Consider the following 11,844-nt stretch of genomic DNA (forward strand, 5'->3'; position numbering starts at 1 on the left):
CAAGGGTGTTCTTTCACATTCCTCAACACTGCATAAACAATATGCATTTCCATAAACAAATGAAATAAGAATGAAAACAGAATTTGAAAGTAATTTCTAGAAAAGGTAAACACAGCTATCTGTATGGCTTTGTAAAAATGAACAACCATATTCTGGCCAATTGTATAGATTTGTAAATATGAACAACCATATTCTGGCCAATTGTATAGATTTGTAAAAATGAACAGATTTTTTTTTTTTATTACTTTTTTTTAAATGAAAAAAAACTATTTTAAACAACATCAACTGTGAACTGATTTGGGCGTGTGTGTGTTAAAGAGACAGACAGGGAGGGACAAAGAGAGAGAGAGGCTACATTACTTGTACTGAAACTGTTCTCTTCTCTGTTTCAATACAGCAAAGCGTTCAATGACTTTCTCATTGAAATCAGGCATGCTGAGGACTAGTTCCCTCTCCATGGAAAGCATGGCCAGTGCATTCAGACGTTCCTGGCCCATTGAATTTCGCAGGAATGTCTTAACTCGTGTCAAAGTTGAGAAACATCTCTCAGCTTCAGCTGTTGTCATGGGAGTAGTTATGAGGATGTTCAACAGAGTCACAGTCTCAGAGAACGTCTCCTGGAGGTTGTAGCTCATGAGAACCTGGTACAGTGCCAGTGCACCACAGCCTCCCTTGAATTCAGGATTCTCATAGATCAGAGATAGTTCTGTCTTGAGCTTTGCCTTGCTCAGCATGGGGTATGCATTCACAGTGGCATTCAGAGCCTCATCAGGAAATGAATGGCAGTACCTTTCAAACATGTCTGCTTGCAGTAAGGTAGCACTCACAAGGTGGCCAGAGAAAGAGAACCTTTCTTTGGTGTGATCCAGGATGGTGTTGCAGACCTCTTCAGACAGCCTCTGCTTCTCCTCTTCTCTCAAAGCTGTTCTGGGTCTTTTGGCTCCTGTTGCTTCTTGCAGCTGCTGTTGAGAGGAGTCCCTGAAGGCAAACAGACCAATGTGTTTGTTGGCTTTGTACAGTATTGTTGTCTATGTGATGCACAGGTATATGCAATGTATCCATGTATAGTACAAATACTTAAGTTCCACTTAAAATGGGCAGGGATGCATAAAGTCTTTAGTGTTTAAGTTAGCCTTTGTGTCTCACATAGCCTGGATGTTCAGCACAGTATACAGTGGTGCTCATAAGCTTATGATCCCATGCTAAAGTTGACTAAAAAGAGGAATAAAAAAGAAAAGAAAATTGGTGTCCTTAAAGGTTGGATTTTCCAACTTTTTTAATTAAGTCATTAAGATCAATTTCCAAAATATGATTTTTTTATTTTTTTATTCCTCTTTTTAGTCAACTTTAGCATGGGATCATAAGCTTATGAGCACCACTGCACAGTACACATAGTATATAAAATAAGATAGATTACACCACTGGCCATATATAATGAGAATAATGTGATTTCAAACACAAATGCAGTCTCCTTTCATGCATACATTTTCAAATAAAGCTCTGCTTTGAGAAAGATCGAATGATATTGTTTAATCTTACCTTATGGCCTGCACACTGCTTGTGAAGCTGTCGAGGGCACGTTTGATAAAGACAGCATCGATGTCCTTCTTCTGTAGCTTCTGGTACAGAATGTCGACGTGGGGCATGATTTTGTGAAAAAGCCGCAGGAAAAAAATAAAATCTTCATCATGTAGCATCCTCACGTAACCAGATGCTTCTCTCACAGTAAGCTGGTCAAATGAACCCAATGAACCCGTCCGGATGGCTTCAAAACATACTATGAGGTCGTCTCGATTCTCGTAGACAGTGTTCACGACTCTGCTGTTGAAGTTCCACCGTGTGGATGAAGGTCTGGGCAGTCTTCGTGCAACAGTCTGGTCAAGAATGCTGGTGCGTTTGGGTGACCGGGAAAAAAACGTTGTAATCCCGCTCAGATCGGAAAAGAAAATGTTCACTTTTTTGATGCGAGAAGTAGCTTGATGCATGATCAAATTCAGCTGATGCGCATAGCAATGCACGTAATGGGCATTCTTGAAATGCTCACGCACCTTCTGCTGCACACCTGCCTTCTCTCCCCTCATCACACTGGCTCCATCGTAAGCTTGCGCAATGAGTTTGACTTTCTCGTCATCGGCAAAAAGACCGTTCAGTCTCTCCAAAAGTACACTGGCGATTGAGGCTGAGGTTGATTCCGAGATGGGAAGGAACTCAAAAAATCGCTCCTGCACTTTGTGCTTGCTATCTATGTACCTCAGCACAAGCACCAACTGTGTCTGTGTAGAAACATCCGTGGTCTCGTCAGCTTGGATAGCTACGAAGTTCGCAGACTTCACCTCCTCCACAATATGTTCCCTCGTGACCGCTAGCATACACTCCAGTAGCTCGTTTTGAATGGTCTTTGATGTGCCCTTGAAAACTTTAGCATTTTTAAGATGGTCATCAAACACCTCATCTAATTGTGCCACAAAGTTGACACGTCCAAGAAAAATACCAGGGTTGGTGGAGCCCTCAGTTTCATCTTTGCCTCGCAAAGCTAACTCAAACACTCCGCAAAACTTAACACACTGGATAAGCCGGCTGAGGATATGGCGGTTCTTGCTAACCTCATCGTTGTGGCGGCGGACAGCTAGCCTGTATCCCTCATCCAGTTGAGTGGCAATATTCACTCTTCCCAAAGATGACAATCTCAAACAGCTATCCATGTGGGTCTTTGACAGCTCATGTTTCTTAATCTTTTCTGAAAGATGGTGCATGTCGGTTACACCAGTCGCTGTCCAAGCGGTGCTGTCTGCTGTGCCGCCTTCAGGGTGGAACAGTAAGCAGGGGTAGCAGAAAACTGCATTAGCTACATCGCAGCCTGCTAGCCAGGTTTTCCGTTCATACCAATTTTTGGAAAATCCTCGGGTGTAGGACTTCCCCCCTTTAGTAGAAACCTGTTGAATTATTAAATTTGGTCTGGGAGGTCCTAATTGTTTCGTTGCCAATTTATCTTCATTTGTTCGCTGACAAAAAGGAACTTCTTTCAAAGACACAATCGAGTTGGACTGAAGCCTAGCCATTTTGATAGTAGTGATTGTGAATTGATTGACGCTGCTACCCGCTTTTTTCTTAGTTACGTTCATGGATATGTGTTACGTATGACGAAAGCGCGTAAGTGCAAGCCCTCAGAAACCCATAGAGATTGTATTGAAAGCTCGGATATTTGAAAAAAATTGATTTTACATGGGAGTCTATGACAGACTTCTGGGCGATTTTCAACCTGACTGAAATCGCCCCAAAAGGGGGGGGGGGCCATTTGAAGCACGACTTTACCCTGATTGGACATTTAGTGGCACTGTGGCAGATCAGGCGTCTAGATTACAACACTGATAACTACTGTTGCCGTGATATAATTGATTAGAAAAAAAATCCCTTCCTTTTCCCGTTTGGCAGTGCGTCGCCCATATCGCCCTATTGAACACACCGTCCCTGTGTACTGCTAAAGTTAATATTTTTTGTATTTAAAATATTATTTCTCGCTGATATGAAAGATAAGGGACATAATCTGCATATGTTTCGAAAACCGGTTTGAATTGTAGTTCACATGGAGCAAAACGTCTGCAAATGTAACCCACGGAAACCATAAGCAGGCTTTTCCAGAGGTAGCTAGTCTGGATGAGTGTAACTAAACTCGGTCCTGGGCTGCGTTCAGTACATAACACAACGTTCAATTAACAGAAACGGTGATGTACTGAACGACCAGTTGAAAAACGGAGACGGGTTGTGGGTTCAAAATGCACAGCTTGCCTTTACAGACGTCAGCCACTGCTTCATGTGTCGTAGTAAATATATAATGTTATAGCTTGGTCTGACTAAAATCTTGTGCATAACCCATCTTGTGTTGGGCCTTTGGATTTAATACAATGCACAAAGACTTCTATCTTGTCGGCCTTATCAGCAGGTGGCTATGGACAACACCCACGCCATAGGTCTCTCAGTTCTCCCAACTCACGAGTTATTGCTCTGAGGACATACACACACACACCCCCACACACACACACACACATACACACACACACACACACACACACACACATCATCATTGTTAAACATACACACACATACACACACACACACACACACATACACACACACACACACACACACACACATACACACACGCACACACACACACACACACATCATCATTGTTAAGCACACACACACACAAAAACCCCCTTCTCTTAGGCTGAACATCTGAAGACAGAGAACCCGACTCAGAGCCAATGCAATGGAGGTGACCTCGACCAACTCATCAGGACCAATCAGAAGATCAGAACTACTAGAATCAACCTACTTTATTTTATTGTATAAAATGTCAGCACACAATGTTTAGGGGCTCGCTCTCAGATATCTCCCTACGAGGTTGACGAACGGGTCCGTGCACGCTATTTACAGATATCTTTACCTCTGAATAAACTGCCTTATATTATACAATTATCCACCTTGTCCGAAAGTCTCTACTTGGTCTCCGTTCTCCAGTAAACTTGTGATCATCAACAAAATTGGTAGCAGAGGGTGGTTTTCTAACTCTGAATTCGGTCCATAAAAGTTGATAGAGACAGGAGACAAGTAAGAGACGGATCAGAAAGGACGGGTGACCTGTCCGCAGGAGCAGCCGGGAATCCAGCTCGCCTCAGGAAACTGATCTAAACGGACGTCAATACAAAGGTAAGCAGAACCTGTTAAAACAAAATCTGCATATTGTATTGTAGGATAAACCAAATTATGATCAGTAGCACTGGGCGTGAGTATGGATTACTGTTAAATTTATAACATATCTATTATGACTCAAAAGGCACATATGTAAAGATATCTGAATTCTTTAGGTTTTTACTGTTGAAATGTGACTCTCTAGGGGAGGAGTCTAGTTACAGAGGTTGTGGTTCACGAGAGACGGACCCTTTTATTTTTTGCTGTTGATGCTGATAAATCTTAGGTTTTTACTGTTGAAATGTGACTCTAAGAGAAGAAGTCTAGTTACAGTGGTTTTATTTTCTGTTGAAATGCGGCTTTCTAGTGAGGAGCCTATTACAGAGGTTTTGGTTCACAAGCGATGGACCCTTTTATTTGATCCACAAGAGAAGGATCTGGTGACTTGATAAAAAGATTCAGATAGTCGGGTTGAGTTAATTCCGTGAGAATCCAAGTCCAGAAAAGGTTCTCCCGACTAGACGCCAGTTGAATGGTTTAAACGACTGGGAGTCTCCTTGAGGAGAATCAAAAAAAATAAAAATAAAAATACAAGTTCAGATAGTCGGGCAATTGGTTGACGTGGCACTCAACTATATGTACTGTGAGGAACTCAAACTGAATTCGTGTGTTGATGCTGATATGTAATGAAAAATGTAATTGTTGAAATGATAACCTGAATGTTGTGTAAGATTGGCCGTTTCATGAGACTAACTAGTTGATAACTTTTAAGAGGACCACCGAGTCCTATTTTGCCTGTTATGTAGCCGCTGCGCTAAAAGCTGACTTGAACTTTTTCCCTCTTGTGGTGTTGGTATTTTCATAATTCCTAAAATAAAATTGATAATTATTTTAGGAGCGCTCGAGTTTGCTAATATATTGTTCCAAAAGGGCGATTCTGATACCTTTTGGGAAAATATATAATAACTCGAATACCTGAAAAACAATAATAACTTTTGCAAAATAATTCCCAAAATTAAATTGATAATTATTTTAGGAGCGCTCGAGTTTGCTAATATATTCTTCCAAAAGGGCGATTCTGATACCTTTTGGGAAAATATATAATAACTCGAATACCTGAAAAACAATAATAACTTTTGCAAAATAATTCCCAAAATTAAATTGATAATTATTTTAGGAGCGCTCGAGTTTGCTAATATATTCTTCCAAAAGGGCGATTCTGATACCTTTTGGGAAAATATATAATAACTCGAATACCTGAAAAACAATAATAACTTTTGCTAAATAATTCCTAAAATTAAATTGATAATTATTTTGGGAGCGCTTGAGTTTGTTAATATATTGTTCCAAAAGGGCGGTTCTGATACCTTTTGGGAAAATATATAATAATTCGAATAATTGAAAAACAATAATACCTTTTGCTAAATAATTCCTAATAATAAAGTATTGAACATTTTTTGTGTACGAGGGTGGGACATCAGAGATAAATCTCAGTCAGCGCCAAGAATACATTGCTGGTTTCGGCCAGTGACGGGCTAAGTGCACCAAGATAGTCTAAAAAAAAAAACTGTATAACCATGGCAACCACTACCGTCCCAAAACTCAAGTTTAATGAATATCTAGATCAAAAAATACAGGATAGAGCGGGAGTGGTGCCGAATGGTTTTTAATTCGATCTAAAAGTTGGTGCGAGAGGAAAAGGCAAATCATCGATCTAAAAACAGACGGAAGAGTGACCTGAAAATCCTGGAGAAATCAATTATTCGTCTTGGCTCAGGAAACCTGATCAGAGCGCGCTCTTCTAAAAAGGTATGCAGAGCCTGTTAAAACGAAATCTTGCATATTGTATTATAGACCAATACCAAATTATGATCAGTAGTACTGAGCGTGAGTATGAATACTTGTTAAATAATTTTCCATCCTAATGAATTAAGGCATACATGAGATATCTGGTACTGTGTTTTATACTAAGGAATAAGGAATAAGGAATAAAGATAAACGTATCCAGAATGTGTCGAACTACGGATTGACGCATTGGTGGATAAGATTTGACCCACAACTAGATTCCTAAAGGGACCCAGTTTGAACTGAGACCTTTTGCATAAATCCTATTAGGGGAGGTCCTACCCTATAGGTTGCGAGGAGGTAGAAGTTTAACTGTGGCAGAGTTCTAGACATTAGGTGGGGGAGTGGTGTCAGAAGTATGTTTTCTGATAGGTATTGGACTCCTGCTGGGCACTCCTTATGAGGTGTTGTTGTGTGAAGCTATTTTGAATTACTTGTTAAATTGACTTGTAATATAGAAGAGGTGGCTAAGGGATTTTTAACAGTACCAACCATGGGGGGGGGCAAATCCTCACAAGAGGTCCCAGAATTTACTGGGGACGAGAAATGCTTGATGTAATTAAAATGGAATCCAGGGATAGCTTTAAATCTCCATTATATAACCAGGTGGAGGGAGAGGTATGGTTTTGAGGGACGTCTGGACGCAGATAAACTCGAATCCATGCTTAAAACAGATACATAAGGTGTGTAAAGGAGAAATGAGCAGTGAGAGAGAAAGAGAGAGTGGCGAGGGGAGGGGCTGGAGAGAGCGAAAGTGTGGCTTTTGGAGCGAGGAAAGACTGGAGTTGGCTGGGAACACCACGGGGTGATTATTTGAGAGGTGCCTGTGGGTTTCTGACGAGGGATGAGATGGGTGAGAAAGTAGAGAATATTTACATTTGCATTTTTGGTGATTTGGCAGACGCTCTTGTCCAGAGCGACTTGCAGGAGCGATTGGGGTTGAGTGCCTTGCTCGAGGGCACATCGGCAGATTTTTCGCCTGGTCGGCTCGGGGATTGGAACCGGCGACCTCTCGGTTCTTGGCGCGGCGCTACTGATCACTAAGCTGCCTGCCGCCCCATATGAGTTTAAGGTTGTGGCGTTGTTTGATCATGTGATAAGGTTTAATTTGTAATCGGACCATAACTAAAGTGGTTGTAGAAGTAATGTATAGGTAGGGGAGAGCCAATAGGGGGCTCCATTGAACTATTATGGTTTATTTGGCATTTCAATGGCATAAGGTGAAATCTGTATGCATGAGGGGAATTCGATTATGTATTATTATAGTATTATGGACACTCCGTAATAAATAAACTGAACCAAACAAGACGTTACTACAGCAATAGAGAATAGTTAATGTTGTTACGTTAGTTCTTAAACCCGATGATAGAGGAAAATGCAGAACGCTGTTAGAGTGTGTTTTATTTAGGCTACTAGGGTGTTTGAGACGGAAGGGCTGGCTAGACGGGGGTGATGACGTGGCTGGATGTGCGACGTGAAAGTATTTACTTTGTGAGAATCGTAGATGGTGTGGAGTGACTGGCGATGTCCCTGGTTCGAACACAGGTAGGGACAGTAGACAAAGCTTTCGCAGTGGGGCTATATACCTAGATTACTATGTGGATGTGAAAGGTTGAATTAGATAGCTTAAATAGAAGTATTCTAGAAAAGTCTATGAAAATATGTTATAAGGTTACCATGCGCTCTCCCCGAAGGAGCAAGGGGAGGGTGAGAGACAGTACAGTTCAGATGGTAGGAACATTATTAAATGTATGCTAATCAACGATAGCAAGTATTTGTTTTATTAATTAGGGCACAATCAGAGAGAACAGTTAAATAAATTGAATAGCGAACTGAAATGGTTTAGCGGGAAAATATAAATGTTTGGTACATGTAGCAGAGTTAGGGTAATCAATTAAATAATAATTGTATACTCGAGGAATTTTGAGTGGTTTTATAGATTAGTTATGAGGAATTAGATTGATACAAACAATTATTGATGGGTTAAGACTGGGGATAACCAGGAGAAAGAGATTAGCTCATCTCGTTGGAATGTTGCCAAGGGCTAGGGGAGCAGTAGTGAAGTTAGGCCGTATTTAGGTCATAAAAGTGAGCTACCAAATTAAGGCCTGGCTATTTGTGGTTGTTTTTCAAATTGGGTTTTCAAATAAAAAACAACACACCTAGTATGATGTTTATAAAGCCTTGTTTAAATTTTGGGGGGTTTTCAGCAGGTCAAGGGTTATAGGTCTTAAAGGTGCACACAGTGAATTTTATGGATTTTTTAGGTTTTGGCTGAGTTTGGGGTATATATGATTTCTTATGAGAATGAATGTCATGAGGACTTAATGAACACTTGGGATAACTAACATTTATGAAATATTTAGAATAATGGTAATTGTTTAGTATACTATGGGATTAAACAGTTCGTTAAATGATTTCAATGGCCTCTGAACTCTGTTTTAACATTCTGGTGTTAATTAATCATCCACACTAGTACATTCTAAAGGCATGAGAGGAAGACTTTAAGATAGTTTATTTTACTAAGTTGAGGGTAATTTATAGTACTGTGAAAATTGTGAAGAAGATTATAATTTGGTAATAATATATTTGATTTGAACCATAAATAACAGAAGAGAGAGTGGAGGAATGGCAATTGGATAATGAAATACCAATATTAACTAAAGTGATTGTTTAGGTAGGTGGTAATATTGACACATGGCCAAATCATGTGTCAAAGAGGGGGATGGTTGGATTAAATATTAAATATATACGAAGGAGAGGACAAAATACTTTATTAAATATATACGAAGGAGAGGACAAAATACTTCAAAAAAAAACAAACATGTATGATAGTTTATTAACCACACCTGTATGTCAGAGGTTTTGTGCCCCACAGGTGAACTAAAGGAGAAGGTGACCCACTCTATCTAACCAGGAGACTGAATCAGGCCTGGCGGGAAGGGCCCTACCAAGTACTGCCTTTGCCAGCAGAATAGCTGAGAGATCCATCTGGGTGCATGTCACACACTGTACAAAACCAGCTACACCTGACGAACAAACACAGAGTTAGGAGAAAGATCCGATCACCACTATGGTTCGGGGGTTGCCTCCTTAACGAAGATTCCCTTACCCTGTCTGATCATCCCTGTGTGAGTTCGATAGAAGGTAAAGCAATGGGTTGGCCTCTGGCATCTGACATGTTCTCAGGGCAAGGGTGGGGATTCACAGGTCTCCCGACGGTAGGTAGCTGTCTGATTGTGGGGGCCATATTCCTAACACACACGGACCCTCCTGTTTCAGCCAGAAGTGGTAGTTAACCTAACACAAGTTGAAAAGGCATAGGAGACAGCTAGACGTAGGGAAAGGGGAAATTCTAGAGTAAACCTCTCTGAGGGAGGTAGTGAGACCGGGGCTGTGGTAAAGATAGTGCAAAACTATAGACCTGGAGGAAGTAGTACAGGTGGAAACGGGGTATAGAAATCTTAACCTGTGGTTGGAATGGATTCAGTATACGGCAAAAAACTATGTCTAAAGAGGACTGTTTTGCCTGTAGGACAGCCAAACCAGGGATAACAACTACTCCGTTCCCCTTGACAGGCTCTAACTCTCTGTCAGGTTTTTCCTCCATGCAAGCCACCTGGGAATGTGGTGAAAGAGTCTTATGGTAACTTGCACTATCTGTTTCCCCCGATAACAAAGTCATCCCGACCTGGGTTGCCTCAGTTTGAAGTCACAGGGGATTCTTATTATTGTTTTTCTAGGACTAGTAAGGATAGGATACAGGGTAGGGCATCTTAGCTCCTGCTCCCACACAGAGAATGTCACACCTAAAGAGACCATGACTAAATCTCTCCTCTTTGTTGCAGCAAGAGGATTATAGGAGCCAAAAGCAGGCCCGTGCTGACATCTGATGGATGTGTGGTGATAACTGATTGTGAACTCACCTACATACGCAAACAATCAAACGTGTCAGAGACTGGTGAGTTGTCACATAGAAAGTAGGACCTCCTCCCGGGATCCTTTGATGAAAGGATATATATTGATGGGATCCACAATCAGATCGCAGCTGGGTTTGAATCAAGTATTTTCTGGTGGTCAAACAATTAATAAAAATGTAGATTGGATAAATTATATTTAATATAACCAGCAAAAGATTTATTAACCACACTCGTGATGCAATAAAGGGATTAGCTGAGCAGACAGCGGCAACTAGCTTAATGACATGGCAGAATAGAATAGCTTTAGATATGCTTTTGGCTGAGCGGGACGGGGTTTGTGTTCTGTTTGGATATATGTGCTGTACTTTCATCTCCAACAATATAGCACCGGACGGGCCCGTGACCAAAGCGCTTGAGTGACCATCACCACGCTGGCGAACGAACTGGTTGAGAACTCTGGTATTGATAGCTCCATAAACGGGTGGTTTGATAACGTATTTGGTAAATGGAAAACTATTGTTGTGACTATTCTGGGTGAAGTTATGGCCTCTATGGGTATACTTGTTCTTTGTGGATGTTGCCTTATTTCCTGGCTGAGTGACTGGTTTGGTGAGTACTCTTCTATGGTGGTTACTGGATTTCTGACCCTAGTAATTGTGTTTTTGCTGTTAATGTGTTGTGCTGCTTGCATCGTCCCTTGTCTCAGGAGGTCAGTGGTAGGAGTGGTGCAGGCGTCAGGTATGATGCTGTTGTTACCGGCCCAGGATGATGCAGGTGACTCTGCTACTGACTCTGAGACCAAGCTGGATCATCCATGTTTTGCCTAGTAAAATACATACACGCATTTATTTTCAGTTCTTGCTCATTTATTACCTTACGTTTTTACTAACCACTGTGATTGTTTATTCTTCCTGATGTGAAGGTAAAGGATTCCTGGGTGGCTGGTAGCCAACTCAGTACATGTTAGGTGTAGGGGAGGAATAGAGGGTTAAAATTATTATTTTTATTTTCTATTAACATTAAATGTTGTGATTTAATTTCCATATCCTGTTATTCTTAAGGGTGATTATACTCTGTTTAGAGTGACACCATAAAATTGTTGGGTTTTATTTTTTGGATCTGTATGTGATGAATAGCTTGGAAGGAATGCATTAATGAGGAGCACTGTACTGATATGGATTGTTTCACATAACAGGCTGATAAGAACACTCTCTCTTTGTTGTCTGTGAAACTGTCCTTGAACATGGGTACATGGAGTACAGTTTTTGGGGGCTCGTCCTTTTGGGTGCTGACTGTTGTACTATTAATAAAAACGTCGATAGAATTAACTGCATACATTAATGTTAAAATTAGGCAATTGGACACAACAAGGTTTTGAGGCGGTGCA

At 40.9% G+C, this 11,844-nt stretch overlaps 1 protein-coding gene across 1 annotated transcript; it reads right to left on the reverse strand.

The window, feature by feature from the left end:
- Positions 1–253: 253 nt before the first annotated feature.
- Positions 254–3,207, reverse strand: LOC311114032 (zinc finger MYM-type protein 1-like). Its single transcript, XM_084189310.1, has 2 exons — positions 1,540–3,207; positions 254–978 (listed from the first exon to the last, which is right to left on the reverse strand). Exons 1-2 carry the CDS (start codon positions 3,120–3,122, stop codon positions 357–359), a joined length of 2,205 nt encoding a protein of 734 aa, XP_084045436.1. The 5' UTR covers positions 3,123–3,207; the 3' UTR covers positions 254–356.
- Between the last annotated feature and the right edge of the window lie 8,637 nt (positions 3,208–11,844).

The sequence above is a fragment of the Coregonus lavaretus genome (genome assembly GCF_964263955.1).
Source record: "Coregonus lavaretus genome assembly, contig: HAP1_SCAFFOLD_3935, whole genome shotgun sequence".
Lineage (NCBI taxonomy): Eukaryota > Metazoa > Chordata > Actinopteri > Salmoniformes > Salmonidae > Coregonus > Coregonus lavaretus.